The sequence below is a fragment of the Sinocyclocheilus grahami genome, unplaced genomic scaffold (genome assembly GCF_001515645.1).
Source record: "Sinocyclocheilus grahami isolate Dianchi unplaced genomic scaffold, SAMN03320097.WGS_v1.1 scaffold858.1, whole genome shotgun sequence".
NCBI classification, from domain to species: Eukaryota; Metazoa; Chordata; class Actinopteri; order Cypriniformes; family Cyprinidae; genus Sinocyclocheilus; species Sinocyclocheilus grahami.
Window position 1 is genome coordinate 444181 of NW_015506037.1, and position 23273 is coordinate 467453.

Here is a 23273-nt window from a genome sequence, read left to right on the forward strand (position 1 = left end):
ATGTGGGGGCGTGTTAGAACGAGGCGTTTTAGGTAGACGTGGCTGACTCTTAACTTTTATAAAGAATATCTCTTTGGTTTTGAGACTTTAGTCTTTGCAACTTTACAGATCTTCTTTATGCACCAAGAGCTTGTAACACTTCAAAGAGAAAGAAACAATCGAAATCGCATCATATGACCCCTTTAAAGAATGCTACTGAAAAATGTGAAAAAGCCATTCTAGGGTTGCCAGGTTTTCACAATAAAACTAACTGCTACTCAAAATTAGCCCAAAACTAGCCAATTCCGGGGGTAAAATACAAAAGTCAGTATCCCCTCACAGCAGAACACAAGATCCAGGGCAGATGGGTGGAGTTAGATCTGGATCTTGTGTTCTGCTGTGAGGACCATCTCGTAAAAATCGCATTTTAGGGACTAAATATCAGGCTTCAGCCCGCGGACATGAACAAACAAGCCAAGGCTACAGAGATAAAGTAGCCCACTTCAGAGGGAAACCCGCAGACTTGGCAACACGGGTCCACCGCTGGCCAGCGCTCGCGCTCCCCGCCCCTGATCGGCTGCGTCAGAAACCCCGTCGCGGCAGAACCGCGCGTGAGCAGCGCCGCCCGCCATTTTACACTATCGGGAATCAAGCGGAGCTCCGCCGGGGAGTCGCTTACCGCCCCCAGAACACATATCCACACCGACAGACCCGATCAGACCCGCGGAACAGCGCCAGGTAAGCGTGTCGCCGCTCCGGACCCGGTTCCGTGGCGTTTCGTGCCGCGGAGGCCTTTCTTTGACCGGTGTTTGGAAACAATGCGGATCCCGCGGGGGGAGGGGGTTACCGGACACGCAAGCCATGCGAGAGCAGGCCTTCAGAACCGTTAAACGCGTAAAAACGCACATCTCTGGGTCTCGTCAGTAATTACAGCGCGTGGCTGCACACTAAATGAACTGATGCTGTATGTGAGGGCGTGAGTTAGCAGGCTAATGCTAATGTAGAGCCACGCGCCTGAATCCCACGTAACGCGCTAAACCGTTTTTATCTCGCAGCTTCCCTGATTTTCTTCAGCTTCGATGCGTTTATAGCACGTTTTGCGCAATGCGTTGTCGTCTCGTAGCTCTGTGAAGAGTAATTCGCTCGGTGTGTGTCTGTGGAGGGCCGGAGACCCGCGTGTGTGCAGCTGCGGCTTAGCATCAGGCCAGTGTGCCGCCTGGAGCTCACCGCGCGCCGGCTCGCTGTTCTGCGGAGGTATCACGAGGAGCGCTGTGTGAACGGGTGTTTGTGCGGGCGGGCTGTGGCTGTGAGAGGCTGTAGCTGAGGCGGGGCTGTGGGCTAGGAGGCTTCATGCGTGTTTGTATCATTGCATGCGGGTGAAAAGACCGGATGATCTTTAGATTTCAATATGGAGGAACCCTATACATACAACTGAATACCCACTTAATTTCTGCAACTGTCTACCAAAACCTGCAGTAATTTGGCTCATTGCATTTGAACAGATTTCTGGAGACATGGCCACAGAACATATTAATGGGAATGGTACTGAAGAACCAATGGACACGTCTGCTGCAGTCACCCATTCTGACCACTTCAACACTTTATTAGAAGCTGGTTTACCACAAAAAGTTGCTGAAAAGCTAGATGAAATTTACCTAGCAGGTAAGCCCAAACTTGACCCCTCCAAATTGACATTCATCACATTCAATGCATGTTGAACTGTACGTGTCCTGTGTTTTCTTGCGTAGGGAATTGGCAGGTAATTAGCAACTTTGTGTGGTCTCCCTGCAAAATGGGTGCTGCAGCGCTGAATGAAGCTGACTTGTAACGGTGCGCCGGGCTGAGCTGAGCGTGTCCGGTCCGGTCCTGACAGCAGCCCTTCTGGGGGTTAGCTCCGCTGTTGGGGGTGCTGGGCATACGCCGGGACAATAGAGGCAGCTGCTGTGTGATGTCCCCTGCAGCTGATCTCTAACAGATGCTGATTACATGGGGGTGAGAGAGTAGGCCTGGCGCAATCATCAATATATCGACTTGCCGCACAATATATGTACATGACCTCAATAACTTGATGACACAGTGTATACCCATTATTTTTACATAAATTAATGCCACCGTGTTTTTTGTATTCCACTTGCGCCTGTGTCTCTTGCAGCTTCTCGTGCATAACGTGGTGTAGTCATGAGCTGCTCGTTCAAGTTTCGGCTGCAGATATGGCCTTGTTTAGGGATCTGACGGACGTCTGAGTGCCGAGTAGCGCTTGTGTTTCTCAGCAATAGTGTGCACTCTTAGTTTACAGAGAAAAGACGGTCAGGGGAACATCTCCAGACAAGTTCTTTGTGCACTTTTCTTTTTTCTACTTTTGCACATTTTTTTACTATTTATTCAAGTTTTTGTAAAGGGATAGTTCACCTTCAATTGCTGGTACCCATTGACTTCCATAGTATGGGGAAAACACTATGCAAGTCAATGGGGACCAGCAACTGAAGGTGGACTATCCCTTAAGGCATCTAGTATTCTGATACTTAATTTCCATGATCTAAATATTCTTACAAATTCAAAGTTTGTTGTCATTTGGAAGTGTGTAGGCCTTCTTGCATTATTATGCTGTTACATTATGAGTATATATTCAGTGGCATAAAATGGTCTTAAAATGACTAATATCGATTATCGCAATTATTTCAGGGGCAATGTATCGCACAGCAAAAAGTTGTTATCGTGACCGGCCTAGGTCCTGGGATAATCATTATTACTGTATGAACGAGGTGCTGCTCTTCACTGATGCCTATTCAGGTGATTTTGTGGGGTTTCCGTAGTTGTGGAAAACCTGGGAATATTTGGATGATCAGACGACAAAATACTTGTTACTGTAATCACAAGTGACTGGTGACGTCACTAGCTGATGCCCTGTCCGAATGATGATTCACGGGAACTCTCTCTCTGAGTTACGCTGATGTACGGTCCACGAGCCTGACTGGACGGGTGGTAAAGCGTCCTGCAGATCGTCACATCTCTCGGCTACGCTGAGGTTTGCCTGGTTTTCTCCCTGCAGGCCTTGTGGAGCACAGTGAACTGGATGAGAGGGCCCTTGAAGCACTGAAAGAGTTCGATGAGGAAGGTGCACTGCAAGTTCTTGTCCAGTTCAAAGAGAGCGACCTATCCCATGTGCAAGTAAGTGCTCTCGCTCTGCTCTGAGTCTGTACTCTGTGTAGTGAAACTTGGGAAGGTTTTACTATCTCACTCTCTTTCTTTCGCTCAGAACAAAAGTGCCTTTCTCTGTGGAGTGATGAAGACCTACAGGCAGAGAGAGAAACAGGGGACCAAAGTTCTAGATGCCACAAAAGGACCAGATGAAGCAAAAATTAAGGTGCGTTTGGGCTTTTTTAACATGAAAACGGTTATAATAACGGAATTTGCAGTTAAAAGCGGAATGTAACGGAATTTGTCAAAGTTTTGATGAATTAATCAGAAACTTAACTTTAATTTAACTTGAAGACATTGTGGCATAAATACATTACTATTGTTCAGTAGAATATACATAGTACTACTACTGAAATTACTAAACTTATTTAAGGAATAATCATACATATTTTTGGCAAATGAAGGGGATTTACTATAAAACATTTAATTTACGTTAATTAAAAGATAAATTAAATTTACTGTTTTGTGCCTTCATTTGATAACCAGAAAAATGTAAATACACAGAGTTTCTGAGGGGAAAAAAATTCATTAGGCTGTTGTAAGAATAAATGAAACTTGTGTTTATGCATTGGAATAATTGGACGCGCTAAAACAGAATTTGGTAGCAATAAAAAATACAAATATTTCATAGGGCCCTAAACGTGTAATTTTGTTAAACTTTGAATTATTTGTTTATGATAAATTGTATAAGTTTCGGGATTTTAATTAGACATGCTTTTCAAATAATATTTAATTCAACCTCAAAAAGGAGTCCAGAAAAATAAAAACGGAATTTTAGAAGAAATAAAACTGATAGGGCCTTAAACATTTCACGTCAGTGAAACGAGCACCTGTGTTGATTGGTTTGGTGGTGTTTTTCAGACTTTGCTTGAGAGAACAGGCTACACCCTTGATGTCACTACAGGTCAGCGCAAGTACGGCGGCCCTCCACCAGAGTCTGTCTACACAGGTGCTCAGCCCTCGGTCGGGACAGAGGTAATTCACATCAGGACGGCGGCACTCATGCTGCGATGTGCTACATCAGCTGTCTGAATGATGAGCTATGTACACTGTGCTGGAGTCACTTTGTTACGCTGACAGTTTACCGCTAAGATCTGATTCTACAGCCTCTCCGCATTTAAGAGCATCTGGCTGCTCTGATGTTAGCAGGTACATTGAAATCTGTGTGGAGTTCCAAACATAGCATGTTAATGTACAGTAATGGTGCTTTTCCACTGCGTGGTATGACTCGGCTCGGTTTGCGTTTGCGAGTGGGCAGGATTATTCACATGTCGTTAGTTGCGCCGCCTCTACTGCCTGACAAACTTTTTCATTCCGCGTCGCCCCATCAAGCTCTCACTGGATCTGCTCCTCTGCTATCAACGAGAGGAACGTCTGTACTTCCTCAACAGACCACAAAACAACCACTTTTTGATTGTTAAAAAAGGTGCGCTCGTTCAAAACGGTTGTGTTCGATCCTTCGCTGGCTGTGCTGATTTAAATCTAGCGGGTCTGTTGTGTTTGTGTCGCAAGTTCAGTGACGCAGGTAGTGACGATTCTCTCCGGCCAATCCGTGATCAGCAGAGTTTACACGTCACGTTTTGTTAACGGTACGGTTCACTTGGAACCCCAACCGAGTTGGTACCAGGTGCTGTACCCAGTGGAAAACCCCCCAAAAGTGAACCGTACCGAGCCGTACCATGCAGTGGAAAAGCACCATTAGTATCAAAAGCACCACAAGTGGATGAGCCGGACCCAGACATGAAGCTAATGCCTTTTCATTATCCCACTTAACCCATTCTTGGCAGCATAACAAATTAAATAAATGAACATACTGATTTGAGTTAATGTTTTATGCGAGTAGAAAAATGAGGAAGATGCCACTTACCAGTCACAGTGTTATTTTAGTATTGGTACTACTATAGTTTTGTTTGTTTTTCAATTGAAAATGAGAAATATTGCTTTAGCAACTAGCTGAATTTTTTCAGTTAAATGTTTTTCAAATAATGTTAGTTGGTCACAATCATGTTTTATAGAGTGATTAATGAAAGGCCTGAATCTCCTTCCTGTTTTCAAATCCTCAGTGCATCTGTTTAAGACTGATACTTTGAAGAAATTATTAAATTGTAGCCTCTGGGGTGTTTTAGTTTGGCTCTAACCTGTCAGACTGGCTCATTGACTTCTCCGTTCTCTCCAAATTTCAGATCTTTGTGGGGAAGATCCCGAGGGACTTGTTTGAAGATGAGCTTGTGCCTCTGTTTGAGAAGGCAGGGCCGATCTGGGACCTGCGTCTGATGATGGATCCTCTGAGTGGCCTGAACAGAGGCTACGCCTTCCTCACGTTCTGCACTAAAGAGGCTGCACAGGAGGCCGTCAAGCTAGTAAGATCATGCAGGTCCATTCATGAGTGTGTACCTGCTGCTTCTGTCTTCATGTATCAAACTAGATTCACAATCGTGTCTCAGAATCACTCCAGAAGACCGTATTGGGGTGTTTGTGAAAAAATGTGGTTGGGTAGTGATAGACATGGGTGTTGCTTCACAAATTAAACGGTTGTTCGAGTATCCAATCCCTGTTTTTCTCCTCTCAGTGTAACAATCATGAAATTCGCCCGGGCAAACATATTGGCGTGTGTATATCAGTGGCAAACAACAGACTCTTTGTGGGCTCCATTCCCAAGAGCAAGACAAAAGAACAGATTGTTGAAGAGTTTTCCAAAGTCACAGGTGAGCTTTGCTTTGAAATGAGGGTGCATTCCTCTGTGTCCTCTCAATGCGCTTTGTAAAAAGGGCCATATGTCTCCTTTAAAGAATCCTTAAGAACAATGTGTAATATAAGTCTCTAGTGTCCCCAGGATGTGTCTGTGAAGTTTCTGCTCGAAATACTCCACAGATCATTTATTATAACATTTTGAAAATGCCTATTTTGAGTCGAAGCAGAAAGACGCTGTTTTTCGTGCCTGTCTCTTTAAATGCAAATGAGCTGCTGCTCCCCGCCCCCTTTTCCAGAATAGAGCTGCGCCATTACAGCTCGGACCTGCTAAAAACATCTGTTTTGGTTCTGATTATCATGTTTATCGCTCTGAAATCATGCGTTTTAAACCATATGAGTTTAAACTTCTGATATAAGGTTTTCTGAGCGCACACATCTGAAGCACACGCACAGAAAGCGGCTGTCACAGCATGCGAGTACTAAACTAAGTTCTCATTCACACACAAGCTTACCTTAAAAACACACGAGTTACAAAAACAGTGGGTTATGTCTGTGAAGGTAAACAGCTGGGAAATAAATCGCATGTTTATTTTAGATCTGTGTGGCAGCAGCAATATACAGTAAATACATCAATAAATGCACTGCTCTCGTCTCCTCTGAGGCTGGGCTCTAAACAGTGTTCTGTGCTCGTCTCTGCAGCCAAACACTGAACAGTTTGCATGTTCTGCTCAAACTATCATCATGACGTTAGAACTAGTACACCATTGTCTCTTGCGAAATCAAAATGACGGCGTCGTGGGTGTAAACTTACAGATTAAGGGGCGGTGATATTATAATAAGATCCCTTTGTCACGTCACCAAGAGAGCGAAATCAGACGCGCTGGTTTTCTCAGACGCTTGCAGAAAAAGGCTTCCCAAAACAAAGTTACTGGGTTAATCTTTTTCATGTTTGCTTGGTTGGTAGATGCACCGGGACCTGATTATAGCACTTACAACCTGGAAAAGTCAGATTTTCATGATATGTCACCTTTAAAGATTTTAAGCTCTACATTTAACGTTATTTCTCTTTTTCTCAGAGGGTCTTACTGATGTCATCCTTTACCATCAGCCGGATGATAAGAGAAAGAACAGGGGCTTCTGTTTTCTGGAGTACGAGGACCACAAAACTGCAGCACAGGCTCGACGGAGGCTCATGAGCGGGAAGGTGAAGGTCTGGGGCAATGTGGTCACCGTCGAGTGGGCCGACCCTATTGAGGATCCTGACCCGGAGGTCATGGCAAAGGTCAGAACATGATCCAGTGCTAAACCACAAGGTGTTCTCTGTGGTGAAGGGGTTGTACTGAAAGACGATCACCTTCTCAGTTCCTTCTTAGATTCTCTTTCCACATTCTCTTCAGATAACACTGTTCTGAAGCAGTAGGCTTCATGCTGGCAGTTTAATGGCGACTTGACGTGGGTTAGAGTCTTCCTTCTGCCATGGGAGCACTGTTGATCAAAGTCTTGGGGTTTTCAACTGACCTAAATGCCAGACCGATATAACAGCGCTTATATTTAGGCCCCGTCTTGTCTTACAGCTAGAGAGCTCATGTTGTCATCTCATCTGCTCCTAGGTGAAAGTGTTGTTTGTCAGGAACCTGGCAAACAGCGTCACAGAGGAAATACTTGAAAAAGCATTCGGCCAGTTTGGCAAACTGGAGCGAGTGAAGAAACTGAAAGACTACGCCTTCATTCACTTCGATGAGAGAGATGGAGCGGTCAAGGTAAGATGCTTTGGAACGAGTGTCCAGGTGCACTCTTCTGGTTTTGTTGAGCGGTCGTTACAGTGGTGTGACGGTATGGATGTTTGCAGGCGCTGGCAGAAATGAACGGTAAAGATTTAGAGGGGGAGCACATTGAGATTGTGTTCGCCAAGCCACCTGACCAGAAGCGGAAAGAGAGGAAGGCGCAGCGTCAAGCAGCGAAGACGCAAATGTGAGTTTTGTGTGTTTACAGCAGCGGTGTCCAGCCCTGCTCATGAAGGGCAGCTATCCTCCAGACGTCCGGTCCAGCTCTTATGCAGTGCACTTATGCCTTTTCCGAACACCCACACTTGTGTTCTTGGCCACTTAGGAGCGCATGCACGTAACGGGAAGCAAGTGTGCAAGACTGTCCCAAGTCTTAAACACGCCAAAGCGTAGTTTCCTAAACCCACACTGTCTCCAATACCACTCCGGACCGCTATTTGAGGCTTAAGTGTAACCCATCATGCTTTGAAATAATAATTTGTGAGACTTTTTGCCGAGAGGACACGGAAACCTTTCCAATGCAAGTAAATATTAATATAATAGTTTGAAATTGCATATAATTTGGTAGAAAAACAAATACCACCACTACTCATCATTGCACCAATAAAAAGTGCAAGACTTTTTGTACAACATTTGCAGCTGCTTTTTATCACTTAATTACAAGCACCACAAATTAAATTGTCATCTGTTTTAGGGACTACTGAACCGACATTTAGAAGTTGGTTTTAAAATAAGATAAAGCTATTGCATTTTTACAACACTATTAGTGTGTCCAATCAGGTAATGAAAAGCTTGACACACTTGTGGTCTTCATGCTCACTTAAATACTTGAGCCAAATACAGGAAATACGTCATATAAGTAGTGAAGTGCAGAGACCACCAGTGTGGGTATTTGGACAAGGTTTTGAGTCATCCTGAATACCCTGATTAGCTCGGGCAGGTGTGTTTGGTTAGGGTTGGAGCTGGACTCTGCAGCCCTCCAGGAGCAGACGCTTTGCAGCTCTGTGTCTCCACGGTGAGCAATCTCCGAGCGGCTCGTTCCATGTAAACATCCCTGTGCTCTTCTCTCCCAGGTATGATGATTACTACTACTATGGGCCTCCCCAGATGCCGCCTCCTGTCAGGGGCCGGGGCAGGGGTGCCAGTCGGGGTGGTTACTCCTACCCGCCAGACTATTATGGCTATGAAGATTACTACGATTATTATGGTTATGATTACCATAACTACAGGGGTGGCTACGACGACCCGTACTTTGGCTACGATGACTTCCAGGCGCCCGCACGTGGCAGAGGGGGGCGCGGCGGGGCCCGAGGCGGGGCGTCTCCGGTGCGCGGCAGAGGGGCCAGCGCTCCACGGGGCCGGGCGGGCTTCCTGCAGCGCGGCGGCGGGCCAGGGGCCAGCAGGGGCCTACGCGGAGGAGCCAGAGGCGGGGTTCTGCCGAGAGGGCGCGGGGTACGTGGTGCTCGGGGTGGACGCGGTGGAAATGTAGGAGGCAAGCGCAAAGCCGATGGCTACAACCAGCCAGATTCCAAGCGGCGCCAGACCATTAATCAGAACTGGGGCTCGCAACCCATTGCACAGCAACCCTTGCAAGGTGGCGATCATTCTGGTAACTATGGTTACAAATCTGACAACCAGGAGTTTTATCAGGATTCTTTTGGGCAACAGTGGAAGTAGAGAATGTAGGGCTCTATTGTCTTCTTTATAAAAAGGGTTTGGTTTTTTTTTTGATTGGCCCTCAAATCCATTAAAGGTTGCCTCTCTCCTCTTCCGGGCGGGTTTTCTTGTACATATTTTAAGAATCCGCTTGGACTCGATCAGTAGTCACTCCCACCTGCTTCTGCCGAACTGTTTTTGTTTTATGTTTTGTTTGGAAGTCGTTTCCTACCTTTAAAAAAAAAAAAAATCGGGATTGAAATTTTTAAATTTGCAGTTTTGTGCTCAACCTGTCTATTTGGCTATATAGTACCATGTATGTTCATAGGAATTTTGCTCTTCATGTCTTAAGTAGGTAACAGCAACAAAAAAGGACGAAAATGAAAAAGGAAAAAAAAAAGTCTCCTAAACTTGTATTCAATGTAGAAAAAAAGGAAAAAGAAAAAAAAATTACTATTTGTATGTTACAAAAGATAATGCTAGTCAAATAGCTTGTCTTGTTTTTGGTGAAAACGATAAAAAAAAGGACTTTGATCCTAATTTTTGGCTTTACATTTTGGCTTGTATTCTTTGCTGTTTGTCTGCTTGAATAAACATACACGCACCAGTGTACAAAAACTCAAATTGTGTTTCAAATTCATGTTTCGGCAAATTCTCTCTTCAAATTGCCTACAAATTTATGGCTCCTTGTGGAAGAAAAAGGACTAAAGGTTTGCCTGTAGACATGTGCTGCTACCTCACTCTGCATGCCTTCAAATTGATCTCACCAAGCTGAAGTCCGCATCCTCTCTCCACTCAAGCTTTGTGTAAATACATACCCCATTTCACACGGTCTCCTCCAACTGAGAGGCTTTTCTTTACTGCCATTGCAATTTTTGGGAACCTTCTCTCCTGAGGTCCCCTTCAATGGGGTTTTGTGAGAGAAACTCCACGAGGACAGAGGCTAAACTCAATGATGGCCACAGAAAGCACAATTTGATAAACAGCGTGTCCAGACGAGGCGTCTTTGTCGCTGGAAGCTCTAACTCTCTTTGCACGTTTGTCCCAAATTTTATAGAGACTTGATTGGCCCTCAAATCCATTAAAGGTTGCCTCTCTCCTCTTCCCGGCGGGTTTTCTTGTACATATTTTAAGAATCCGCTTGGACTCGATCAGTAGTCACTCCCACCTGCTTCTGCCGAACTGTTTTTGTTTTATGTTTTGTTTGGAAGTCGTTTCCTACCTTTAAAAAAAAAAAAAATCGGGATTGAAATTTTTAAATTTGCAGTTTTGTGCTCAACCTGTCTATTTGGCTATATAGTACCATGTATGTTCATAGGAATTTTGCTCTTCATGTCTTAAGTAGGTAACAGCAACAAAAAAGGACGAAAATGAAAAAGGAAAAAAAAAAGTCTCCTAAACTTGTATTCAATGTAGAAAAAAAGGAAAAAGAAAAAAAAATTACTATTTGTATGTTACAAAAGATAATGCTAGTCAAATAGCTTGTCTTGTTTTTGGTGAAAACGATAAAAAAAAGGACTTTGATCCTAATTTTTGGCTTTACATTTTGGCTTGTATTCTTTGCTGTTTGTCTGCTTGAATAAACATACACGCACCAGTGTACAAAAACTCAAATTGTGTTTCAAATTCATGTTTCGGCAAATTCTCTCTTCAAATTGCCTACAAATTTATGGCTCCTTGTGGAAGAAAAAGGACTAAAGGTTTGCCTGTAGACATGTGCTGCTACCTCACTCTGCATGCCTTCAAATTGATCTCACCAAGCTGAAGTCCGCATCCTCTCTCCACTCAAGCTTTGTGTAAATACATACCCCATTTCACACGGTCTCCTCCAACTGAGAGGCTTTTCTTTACTGCCATTGCAATTTTTGGGAACCTTCTCTCCTGAGGTCCCCTTCAATGGGGTTTTGTGAGAGAAACTCCACGAGGACAGAGGCTAAACTCAATGATGGCCACAGAAAGCACAATTTGATAAACAGCGTGTCCAGACGAGGCGTCTTTGTCGCTGGAAGCTCTAACTCTCTTTGCACATTTGTCCCAAATTTGAGCCACTGGGAAGCTACCATGCATGACTGTCTTGCTTTCCTCCTTTAGTATCTCCGTAACTTTCCCACCCCCTTCAGATCACCTAATCCTGTCGCTTCGATCCGAGCCACTGTTGTGCTTGTTTCTCTCAGGCTCCTTACACGTGTGCATGCCAAAACATAGGGTGTCGTCGGTAGAATGCATTTTGCTTTGTCTCTCTTTGACATCTTCCTTGTAGTCGTTTGTGTCCTTGTGTGATTTCTTTTTCCTTTTGTGTTGTATTCATTGTTAACGCTCCTCTAATTTGTGTTCCTTTTGTTACCTGGCTAGCAGGGGAAAGTGGAGGCTGGTCCTGACATGTCCCAGTGAAGGCTGACTAGCTCAGTGGGGTCACGCCAGGTGCTGCCAGCGGATGGGATGGTAAGGTCCGTTCCACGGTCCAGCTCGGTTCCTGCCTTACGGAAGCAGATCTTCTCCCTGTCTGCCTCCAAGATTGCCATCAACGCAAAGTCACGATTAGACCTGTGTGTGTGGACTCTTCTTTGTGTATTGTTTTGTTTTTGTATTTAATTTTTTATTTTTAAGTTTATATAAGAAAGTCCCAGAACCCTTGTGTCATGAGAGAAAATGCCATTTACCGTTACTTCTGGAGGTCGAAGTAGCCCAAAGGAGTTGTATCCTTGACGTTACATGTATTTTGCACTTTGTAGATGTTTGAAGTGGCTTGGAGGAGCTTGATGCTGTTGTATATTTTTGTGTATTTTTAACTGCAGCTTATCATGGGGACGAGCATGTTAAGCTTGTGTTTGAGTCTTGCCTTTTTTCTTTTTTTTCCCCCTCCCATTGTTACAACCTGGCGTGACTGACCAGGCATTCCAGGTAAAATGGTTCTTTTCTGAACCTTTTTTTAGGGTGTTTTTTTGGAAAGGGTTGGTTAACTACCTCATCCTGGAGGCTGAAACTGCCCTATCTGTACTGTACATACGGAGACTTGATGCAAGCAGGGCTTTTTATATTCAACTTATGCACAAGGGCAACATCAGAGCCAATGTACCTAGTGTATTATAGTCCTTTTGTAATGATGCTGAGCAGTCAGACTGGGCATGTGAATGACACTCATGTGATGAGTCTAAAGAAGCCTAGCCTCCTTCAGTCTGAGCCGAGCGAGACGCCTGCCTCTGAGGATGTAGTTACAGCTCGCGAGACGGGTGATGAGGATGTTACTTGTTTGATTATAAAAGCTTGAACTTGAGGAAGAAGCTACTTTGAGAAGCTTTAGCTGCGTTTCTCAGACCCCCGCCCCAAATGAATTGTGTTTTTAAAACTTATTTTTGTTTGTTTCAAGTACATGCGGTCCACGTTGATGGCTGCTTGATCAATTTTGAAACCAACACCATCCCTTTTGTGAGCTACATGCCGCCTAGGCAAGCAGAGTTCACCGTCGTTTTTAAAGGCAGGTCCAGAGTACCGGTCTGATCGCCGCTGCTTCTCTCGACGGAGGCAGTTAGGCCGGTCTGGCCGACAGATCAGCTGGGATCGATCTCTGTGCTTGAGCTTTGCTCTGTCTCCATCCCTGGCGCTGATTGTGAATCAGACTGGACTGGTGAGAGCGGCTCTGACTAAGCCATTACCCGTTCAGTCTGTAATAAGAGCTGTGCTCAGGGCAGCCAGGACGTTTGAGGTCATTGAACTGGGCACACCATAGCTGCCTTTTCATCACATTTGATGTGATGGATTATTAAGATATGCATCATTTTGGGCATGTTATTGGTAACTTTAATTCTCTTATGCGCTCGAACAGGGGTTTTAAAGGGATTCTGTTGATGTTTCAGTTTCGTTTTTGCCTCTTTAAAGTATTGACTGGATTTTGAATATGACTGACTCCACAATTATTTCTGTATCACCGTCAGACCATTTTTGATAAAAAAAATGGCATTTTAAAGTACTGCTGCATAACCAGTGTTTTTGCATTCCTGCAAATAAATTTTGTAAAATGAAAAGGTGTGGCCTTGCTTTATGCTGTTCTTTCTCCAGAGTGCTTTTCACAGTCTAAACCTCGCCTTGTGAGCGTCTTGAGTTTAATCAGTGCCGTTAGGTAACATCTGAATATACATGACTTTAACGTTTACATTTGATTACTTTATCACTTCTTGACCACCTTTTACTTTTGCATCTGGTTTTGTATGCTCTTTCATTTTGACCACCTTTGCGTTGTTTCTTACTGACCACCATTTGTTCAACTGTCAAGATCTGTCTTGAGAGCTCTGCATATTCAGTGGTTGTGTTAGTCACTAAAATATTATACAAACTGTGTAGAGGACACTGGCCCCAACATCACGGTTTTTGTCAAATGAATGTACCATTTCACAGTTTGTAATTATTCCTATGCTGTTAATTTGGCAGAAGCATTTTCCAAATTGATACATAAAGCACCTCACAAGCGATCTGTCATGAAAGCAGTAACATTCATAGTGCATGACCAGGCCATTCTTCCCAGTGAGGTTGTGTGAATGGAGAACAGAAAAGGAGCGAACACAGACCCTTGAGGAACACCGCTGATATGGCTCAGGCAGCCCTCCACTCCATGAGACCTGTAAAGATCTGCTGTACCTTTGATGCTCAAGTCAGAGACAGGAGGATCTGCTGGGTTAGTGTGATCTGGTATTTGATCTTGCCAGTTGAAGAGGCTCGACAATAGACTGCAGCGTTGAACTTGCTTTATTTAGTCATGCTCAGTGGTTCCACATGAAGTTACACAGACATGATTTGTTAGCATAACTTAATTGGAATTGAAGTTTTTTTTTAAGTGACCGTTATTTAAGGTTGAGTTTATAAAATGATCCCTTAATGTTTTGCTTTGCTTTTCTTAAACTGTTTCCAAAACTATATATAATGCATGAACATGGTTGCAAAATACATGCTTTATAAAGCAATTTCTAACATGTTTTGTTAGATAACTGAGGTTTAGTAACAATCTAAATACTTCGAAGTTAATATGCCCCTTACCTTTAGTATTTCAGAGTTAACCATCTCTAAATAAATATATCTACCAGTCTATATCTTTAGAAAACAGTGCTTATTTATTTGCTAAATTTAATAATTACAGATCCATAAAAAAGGACGTCTTTGGAATTATTTCTGTCTTTAATCAAATATTCTGGGTTTGAGAGCAAAACGAATTATTTTGAAATTAAAAAAAATTAAAAGATTGCAAAAAACGTCGTCTTAAGGCTCAAAAATAAAGAAATTGATGACAAAATGATTTGCAGTGCGTGTAAATCTTTGAAAGTCTTTATTTTTCTTTGTGCACTTCAAACACTTTTCATCCCGAAACCACAAATGTTGCTCTCTTTTCTATGGGGTTAGATCTCTGCCACAATTCTGTGCGCGAAAGATCATATTTTGAGCGCACAAAAGTGCATTTTGCACACGCGCGATCTGCGTTTGTGGAGAAAATTTTTGTCTCGCAAAGTATTTTGAGAGCACTAAAATCAATGTTGCATTTAAAATACGTTTTTGGATGTGTGCAGACCTTCTCCTTGCGCGTGCAGTGTGAAACACTAGTGTGCTCTAAACACCAGCAGCTCGCGTGCTCAACACAACCCAGCGTTACAATGTGCCATAATTCCAGCCAATCAGAGACGAGGCTGCTAAATTCTGATTGGCTGCCTTGACAACCAATCACAACATTTCTTGCATTACCTCGACAGCAGAAGAGGAAAAATACAGTGCATGCATAATTATTATGCAAGTTGATATTCTGATCATATGTTTTTCCAAGCACATTTGACCAATTCCAAACGACATCAATCTTAATAACTACTATTAATCTTGTATTTAATCACTTATAATCTATATATTATTGTTCATGACGGCTGGAAGTGAAAAACGCCTCATGTTCAAGTGTGCGTAATTATTAAGCAGGTTATCTTCTACAGATAAAATCTCCAGATGGACTAAAGATGAACTAGATTCAGATTCTGGAAGATCAATTCTTCAGACAGCGGTTCAAGAGGATGTGGTGCTGGTCCTTCAAGAGTCACTCTCAGCTTATCTCTCCATAAAGCATATATATATAAATCAGTCTTCAACTATTTTGCTACACTATCCCCCAATTTCTAGTATTGTATTAGTTTGGAATATTTCTCATGGGCATTTAATAATTTAGTTAAAAGAGCTCAATCTCTTTTTTGGCTCATTTTATCTGTAAAAGAAAATCTGCTTAATAATTACGCACACCTGAATATAAGACATTTTTCACTTCAGCCTTCATGAATAATTCTATATCAATTATAAACTCTACTACGGGCCGCTGAATGCTTGAATCTGATTGGCTGAGGAGCGTTCTGAGGCGTGCAGGTGTCTTCAGGGAAACGCACGGCGAACGTAGTTCCAGGCAGCTCTGTTGACCGCATCACAGTTCCGTATCACTCCGCATAGTTTACTGTAGTCTCTCTCGCTCTCTTTCTAATAACTGCATTAATAACTGCATCAGAGTGCCATCAACGGCTCAAGCCTCCATTAGCAGCTTTACAATGAGGTGTTGGAACTAGCAAAAGAGGCGTTGGATGAGACGGAAGACATAATCCTGCTCACAATAGCGATTTAAGTACAAAAACCGGACGACACCCTTTAAATATATCATCTGATCGATGTCTTGAGGTGGTAACCGTAGTCTAAGCTGCATAATTGACTCCGGGCCGTTGAATCATTAGAAGAGTAATGCACACCTGAGGAGTAACTCCGCCTCGCGTCGTGGCCGCATCACGCCTCCGCTGCGCAGTGCATTCTTGTTTAAAATGTATGTGGTTAAGATGCTAAATAAATATGAATAGGAGACCATCAGCAATAAAAGCACACGCGTCACACCTTATATAGCTTTGTTTATGAACATTGATTCTATAGGACACCGTAAATAGGGAAATGAGTGAGAGAAAGGAAATCAATTCTACATCAACCGGACATGAGTAGGACTCGAACTCGGGTCCTTGAGCCGTGTCCTGCTCACCGGCAGACGCTCTACCACAACGCCACCACACCATTTTGCTTGGTTGTGTAACATTATACGTACACAAGTTTCCTGAGCATATGCCCTGAAGCTAATTGTAATTGTAACGGAAATAGTTTATTTGCGTTAGAAAATGTAATAAAGCTGCTGGTCACGTATTTTCTTCCCGTCATACATGACTCAATACAATTGGTGCATTTTTTATGAATTTTTCCGTCATACAAATCAGTATAACTTCCTGGTCATGTGACCTGATGACATCACAACGGGTCTACTTCGTTCACACGCATCTCCTTTCCGTCATACACCGTCGTGATAAAGCAGACCGGCTGTGACCTCATCACGCCACGTGACCAGGAAGTTATATTGATTTGCATATTTGAGAAAAGCATTAAAAATGAGCAATCGCAATTGGTGTGACATCAACGGGTCACGTGAGCAGGAAGTGTAATAGATTTGAAAATGTCAAAAGTGCATAACAAATGCGCAATATATGTCTAGGCTATTTTAAAATCCAAGTTGTGTATTATATGTTGCATTTATGCATCAAAATATTGTAGGTGATTTGAGCGCTTTAGATACAACAACCACAAAGTTAAACAGATTTATGTCATTAAGACGTTCAGTTTACTTACATATTTATAACGGATATATTAATCATATAAAAGTTAAAAATGGTCTTAATCTATACCTCATCTGTTTGCTAACAAACTGTGCTGCTGCCTTTGACTAGCAGGACTTTTATTTTGAAGCTATTTTGTTGCGTAACACTGCCATCTAGTGGCATTTTATTTAGTTAAAAGCCAGGAGTAGCCCGAGCACACGGCGCATCGAAATGGCTCTTTACGGTGTTCCCGGGACACGGTTTGTCTGTAAGTGACTGAAAGATGTGGTTTTCATATTACGAGTGTCATTGTTGCTTTCAGAAATGTATAATTTACCTGCCAGTAGTTTGTGTTTAGCTTTTTATTAGTGTATTTGTACACTGATGTGTCTGTTTTGTTCAGTATTTTCAGTTTTAGAATAGGAAAACTTCAGTTAAACCCAGGAGAAGTTACACCTGGACTCATTATTGGGGTTTCATCCCTCGTGTTAGCGGACTGTCGTGAGGACCGTATAGAAACCACACATGAAAACAGATCACGGTTTTAGTGGTTTTTTTGGTTTGTTTTTTATGAAATAATGCACATATTTAACCAGGTTTATTGCTGATTTTGCACTTTTGAGAGACTCCCTAACTTGACAAGCGCAAGGACTTTTTACACCTCCAATGCTTAAACAATTACATCATCGAATTATTATTCATTTTGATATTATGCTTTTAAATGTGATCTGAACGAGATGCAGCATGATCCATGACTATTATGCGATTACATAGTCATTCAATCTTTTCTAAAGCATTAATTTATAGCGACTGTCCGATATAAAACCGACTTTATCGCGGTTCTTAACGGTATGTGCACACTCGAGTCTAACAGCTGTTCAAATCATGCCGAGACACGGTTCTCTAAAACACAACGATTCTGACTTGTATTGTGCATTTCAACAACAGGCTTGTTTTGTACGATCTTTAAGACCTGTGCAAGGATAACTGCAAAACGACTGATATTCAGGACTTGTCAGCCAGAACCACTGCAGCCTTGCAGAGACTTTGCTTTGAAGACCTTTTAATGAACTACACTTCCACAGTTCAATACGCCCCTGACTTCTGAGAGGTGTTTTAATGTGTGGCTACTCACAGCAGCCTAGATCTCTAGCAGTACATCATTCTTTTCTGTTTGCGGGAAGAAGATTTGATGTTGATGGAGGGAACATCTTCAAGGCAAAACCTTAGGCCTGATGCAACATCATCTAATGCTGCGAGGTACACAAAAGCTAGACTGAACATTGTAAATTCTTTTTTTAACTACATGTGCATACATGGTCTTTAATGTGCAGGCACCATTGCACAGGAGTACCGCATGCCAGCTTTTGTGGAGAAAGGTAATGGAAACAGTGACTTGCATTAAAGCTCAAAAACACCTAAAAGGGACCCTGCTCTAATTTGGGTCATATCTCATGGTAACCGACCTGACTATATTAATTACATTGTCATATGATACTTATGACCTTTGCAATGAACTGTTTTGAACCAATGTACAAAGTGTATTTTATAAGATCATATTGTATAATGATATTAGTGCTGTGTGCTCCTAAACTTTTCTCAGAGACTACATTTTTCACCAGACATGGCACACGAGTCACAAACTAAACACTTTAGAACCCATTAAAATAGTGTTTAGTGTTCAGCGGAAGCGAGTGGTGTAGGTTTGAAAGCCGCCAATACACTGCCATATATACAGGTGCATCTCAATAAATTAGAATGTCGTTATTTCAGTAATTCAACTCAAATTGTGAAACTCGTGTATCAGAAGGCCAACAATTCACTAAAAATGTTTTATTGATCTTGTGAAGTATTCTAATTTGTTGAGATAGTGAATTGGTGGGTTTTTGTTAAATGTGAGCCAAAATCATCACAATTAAAAGAACCAAAGACTTAAACTACTTCAGTCTGTGTGCATTGAATTTATTTAATACACAAGTTACACAATTTGAGTTGAATTACTGAAATAAATGCACCTGTATTATATATATATATATATATATGTGTGTGTGTGTGTTCATAAAACAGAAGGGTCATTAAAGTTTGGAACACGAGGGTAAATAAACAGAATTTTCAGTTTTGGGTGAACTATTCTTGTATCCAGTGCAGTCCATTACGGATTCCAAATTACATGATAAAAACTGTATTTAGTAACATTATCCATTACATTACACATTTTAGGTAATATAATCAGATTACTTTTAACCCAACTCATTTAGCACAATGATTTAAATAGGATAGCATTGTACAATATTGATATAAAAATACAAAGTGCATTAAACCTTAATATTAAAAATGTAATTTAATCTAATTGAAAGTACTTACTTTCTGGAATCTGATGTAATCCAGATCAGATGTCATCAGCTCCGCTCGAATCATAACTCATACTTTACTCCGACATTTCACCTGTGAATCGTTGCGATACAGGTGTGAAATGATCTTTTGTCAATTTCACAGGAGCACAGGGAATATCTTGCTTGGCTGAAACCATGCATCTCGACGTGCTGGGAAAAAACAACTCCAAACACCATGAGCTCAGATCAACAACTTGACCGAGACGTCCAGAAGTGAACTGGCCTCCCTGGAAGCAACAGAGTGGTTTACTTGTGCTGGGTTAAAGTGTTGGATTCGTTCAGTGAGCATTATCACGCAACTGGAGTTCATGCTAATGTACAAGATGCTGTGGTTTAAGCTGATAACCCAAGCAGTGTAAACCTAGAGTAGAGTATTTTGTGCCTTTGCATTTTTTATTTTTTTTGCTTTGACAATGTTGTAGGAACATGTTTACATATTGAATATGAAGTCATTTTGGTGCAAGAAAAAACAAACAAATCACAGCCTGGATGATTTTTTCTAGTTTGGACTACTTTCGTTGTTTACAAACGACTTCACTGAAACCTTTCAGGCCAGTAGACTTGGCTTGAGCCAACTTAAGAGTTCTGTGCCTGACCCAAACTGAAATGCATTCAGATCTCGCCGTGCAGTGAGAGTTTATGCACTAGTGGGCAGCATTCAGGAAAGCCAGCTCATGAAAACCTGCCACAAACAGATCTACTCCTTAACCATCAAGCAGAAGGGCAACAAGAACAAACACAGAGTACACAAGAAGAGTCTTGTTTAGAAATCATATTTATTGTAAAAAGGTCCAGACATTAGCCAGTTAACAGACACTGATGCTAAACACGTGCTGGGTTCACCGTGCACTCAAGGCAAACACACGGAGCGCTTTAAACTGAACACACAAGAGGATGTGGATCAGCTAATCAACATCATACAAACCTCACAGAGATCAACACACGAGCCGCTGACAGATCCATATGCAGCTCAAAACCACCTCAGATAAAACACAACCCAAGTGAAAGTACAGATGAAAAGAGGTGACGTGAGATTCATGCAAATCAAACCAATCCTGCTCAGCAAATCAAAACACACGCACACGTGTCTGAGGAACCGCTGAGAACCGCATACGATGGAGGAAAGGATCCGCAGCACGTCGAATACGGTGAAGCCTCATGTCCATGTGAACCAGAGTCACACGTAATTACAGACGCAAGTAATAGTTGCAACGTGAGCCTCATGAAAAGCACCAAAACACTGAAAAGGTCACATTAATATCTCATAGATATATTAAAACACACAAATTTACATATTAGACATGATTGATTAGATTATAATTAAAGGGGCAAAGAGAAACAATCTGATTGATACAACCAGTGTATGCATGTAGAGCTTAAAAAGGTCATTCATTTTTCTCTTGGAATCTAAAAACACATGGAGTCCTACAAGACTCGCATCAACACTTGGCACCATTAATACACTCTACAGCACCACAAACAGCAAAAACCCTGTCTAAAAGTGTTAAAAGCGCTGTAAGATCAGTGACGGCTCAGAAGCACTTCCTGAAGACGATCTGCGGGCCGAACTCCTCGTACTCGTCTGCGCTGATCCAGGCGCCGCAGAGGTCGGCCATGTTGGCCAGGGCCGCTCCGCCGCGCCACACGGAGAAGTCTCGATCGCTCGGGCTGCTGACGCTCACGGTCAGATCCGCGGGACACAGGAGCCGCATCTCGTGCCGCAGACGCGCAGGGAGCCCCGACAGCAGCGTGTTCCCGCCTGCGCCACACACACACACACACACGTCACTAGGGTGGTCACTAACAATTGTTTTGGTCATGGAGTAATGTAAACTCATGAGACTGAGGGTTTAAACTTATTTTGAAATCACGATGAACAGTTAGCATATTGATAACAGATATTGATGTATTCTCTTGTTTGCGTAGGTTTGTAAATGATTTCCCGTACAAATCTGATGAAATGGCGCACATTGCCTTCCCAGATGAACGTTATAATAAACCCAAACGCACAACAGGCAGAGATGGAGTTTGAGACACTCCACACATGTAAATGATAACCGTTTGTGCGGAGCAGCATTTATTTACTGTGAACTGAGCCTGACACGCACGTACGGTAACCTACACACATGTAAATAATTAAAGCGCATGTATCGTAAACCTGCATCACATACATTTGTGAATTCATAAACCGCTGCGATTCAATTAATAGCATTATGCTTTGATTTTTAAATGGGTTTAATATCATGCAGCCTTGGAAAACGGTCTAATAACGCATTTCATGGATTCTTATCTGCGAAATGTGCCACTTCCAGTACTTGGCCAATTACTCGATGCGGGCAAAATGAAATTGAGGATCACCCTCACCTGACAGGAGGACGTTTCCCACAAAACTGCGCCGCAGGTCGATGTCTGACTGCAGGACGGATCTGAAGACGCTCTCGTGCATCCCATAATGATCTCGCCCGATCAGCTCCGGCCTGAAGAGGATCTCCGGTGCCCTGTGTGACCATATCAGACGGTCAATCTCAAAAAAAGTCCTGTGCCACACAAACAGAAGTAATAGCACTGACAACGCGCCAGGAAATCCCTAATATGGACAAAGGTAACCAGTTATCGCGGAATAAAATGTAGATAGAGAAATTGACTGCGGAAACTTGAAGACAAACTTATATTGAGACAATATATGGTTTATATATGTTCAAGCAATCTTGGTTATCTTTAGAAGGATAAAGTACATATACACACACATACATATACAGCTCTCTGCTTGCAGCGCGTCACTCACACTCATCAAGAAAGTGAGTGAAAAACACAAATAATACGTCATTAATAGCAGTTCACTTCCGTGATTTGGTACGATTGCGTTCACATCAGCAGCGAACCGTACCCCGAGTTCACTTGAACCGTACCCCAGACCACCCTTTTTAAGCGGACTCGGGTACGGTTCGTGGGTGCGGAAGACAGCGTTCACATCCAAACGTACCAAACTCTGACGTCAATCGAACCCGGGTGCACACCAAAAGTGCTAGTGTGAAAGCACCCTTAAACACTCGACTTAAGTTAATTTGGAGAAAAAGCATGTCAATAAAGGATATTTGTTGGACAACAGCTTTGTAAACAGGCTCATACACATGCAAAACTGTGCTACTAAAAATCAGAGAGCGATTTTTGTGCACTGTACAGTCCTGACTAAACCAGTTCCAGATTAAGGAGCTCCTCGTTTATCCTAAATTAAAGAAAAGAAAGTCTTTATCGATTTATTCCTTCCCTTTCTAGCTTGTACTTATTTGAACAATGCCTAAAACTAGGTATTACGAGCACTTTATATCTGTTTGCCTCTTTAAGAAGAATCGCTTTATGTATTCCCAATTGTAAGTCGCTTTGGATAAAAGCGTCTGCAAAATGACTAAATGTAAATGTTTAGCGATAAACTCCTCAATTTCACATCCACCTTCCTCCATGTCGCTCCGCATAGTCTTCCCGCGATAACGTGTGTGAGACCAATTCTCATCATGGGGTAAAAATAAGTTCTAAATACACAAGCAGCAGATTACTATCAGCGAACATGAATGTGTAAATATTGCTGCACGCTTTTCTCTCAACAACAAAATGCATGCACAACAAAATGTGACTCTGAAAATGTGCAGCACAAAAGCAGTCTTAAGTCGCTGGGGGATATTTGTAGCAATAGCCAACAATACATTGTATGGGTCAAAATTATCTATTTATCTTTTATGCCAAAAATCATTAGGATATTAAGTAAAGATCATGTTCCATAAAGATATTTTGTACATTTCCTACCGTAAATATCAACGTAATTTTTGATTAGTAATATGCATTGCTAAGAACTTCATTTAGACCACTTTAAATATTGAGAAAATCTTTTGAGATGGAGATTTTTTTGCACCCTCAGAATCCAGATTTTCAAATAGTTGTAT

The 23273-nt window shown here is 42.3% G+C and overlaps 2 protein-coding genes across 4 annotated transcripts in view; one reads left to right on the forward strand and one right to left on the reverse strand.

The window, feature by feature from the left end:
• The first annotated feature begins 642 nt into the window (after positions 1–642).
• On the forward strand, positions 643–13330 carry syncrip (synaptotagmin binding, cytoplasmic RNA interacting protein). 3 transcript variants are annotated; one of them, XM_016247949.1, is made up of 12 exons: positions 643–717; positions 1482–1641; positions 3029–3147; positions 3236–3343; positions 4039–4152; positions 5361–5537; positions 5747–5882; positions 6945–7150; positions 7479–7628; positions 7718–7839; positions 8726–9104; positions 11661–13330. In XM_016247949.1, the coding sequence occupies exons 2-12, from the start codon at positions 1494–1496 to the stop codon at positions 11697–11699; spliced, it is 1698 nt and encodes a 565-aa protein (XP_016103435.1). In that variant the 5' UTR covers positions 643–717; positions 1482–1493; the 3' UTR covers positions 11700–13330. The 3 variants fall into 3 exon arrangements, with proteins under 3 accessions (XP_016103435.1, XP_016103437.1, XP_016103434.1); XM_016247951.1 differs by having other exon boundaries at positions 11664–13330; XM_016247948.1 differs by lacking the exon at positions 11661–13330 and having other exon boundaries at positions 8726–9356.
• Positions 13331–20093: 6763 nt separating this feature from the next.
• The window catches only part of LOC107563134 (uncharacterized), a 21551-nt gene continuing 18371 nt past the window's right edge, over positions 20094–23273 (reverse strand). Inside the window, exons 8-9 of the mRNA XM_016247922.1 lie at positions 21700–21833; positions 20094–21094 (exon numbers count right to left, since the gene is read on the reverse strand). Of these exons, the coding sequence (XP_016103408.1) occupies positions 20868–21094; positions 21700–21833 (361 nt within the window). The 3' untranslated portion in view covers positions 20094–20867. The remainder of the gene's footprint in view (positions 21095–21699; positions 21834–23273) is intronic.

What these genes read in the sequence shown, in the direction of transcription:
- syncrip (XM_016247948.1), top strand. Translation starts at nt 1,494, where the DNA reads ATGGCCACAGAACATATTAATGGGAATGGTACTGAAGAACCAATGGAC. An exon ending in AGAGTTTTCCAAAGTCACAG is followed by an intron (nt 5,883 to 6,944) that starts GTGAGCTTTGCT and finishes TCTTTTTCTCAG; the next exon opens with AGGGTCTTACTGATGTCATC. An exon ending in AGAGAGATGGAGCGGTCAAG is followed by an intron (nt 7,629 to 7,717) that starts GTAAGATGCTTT and finishes GGATGTTTGCAG; the next exon opens with GCGCTGGCAGAAATGAACGG.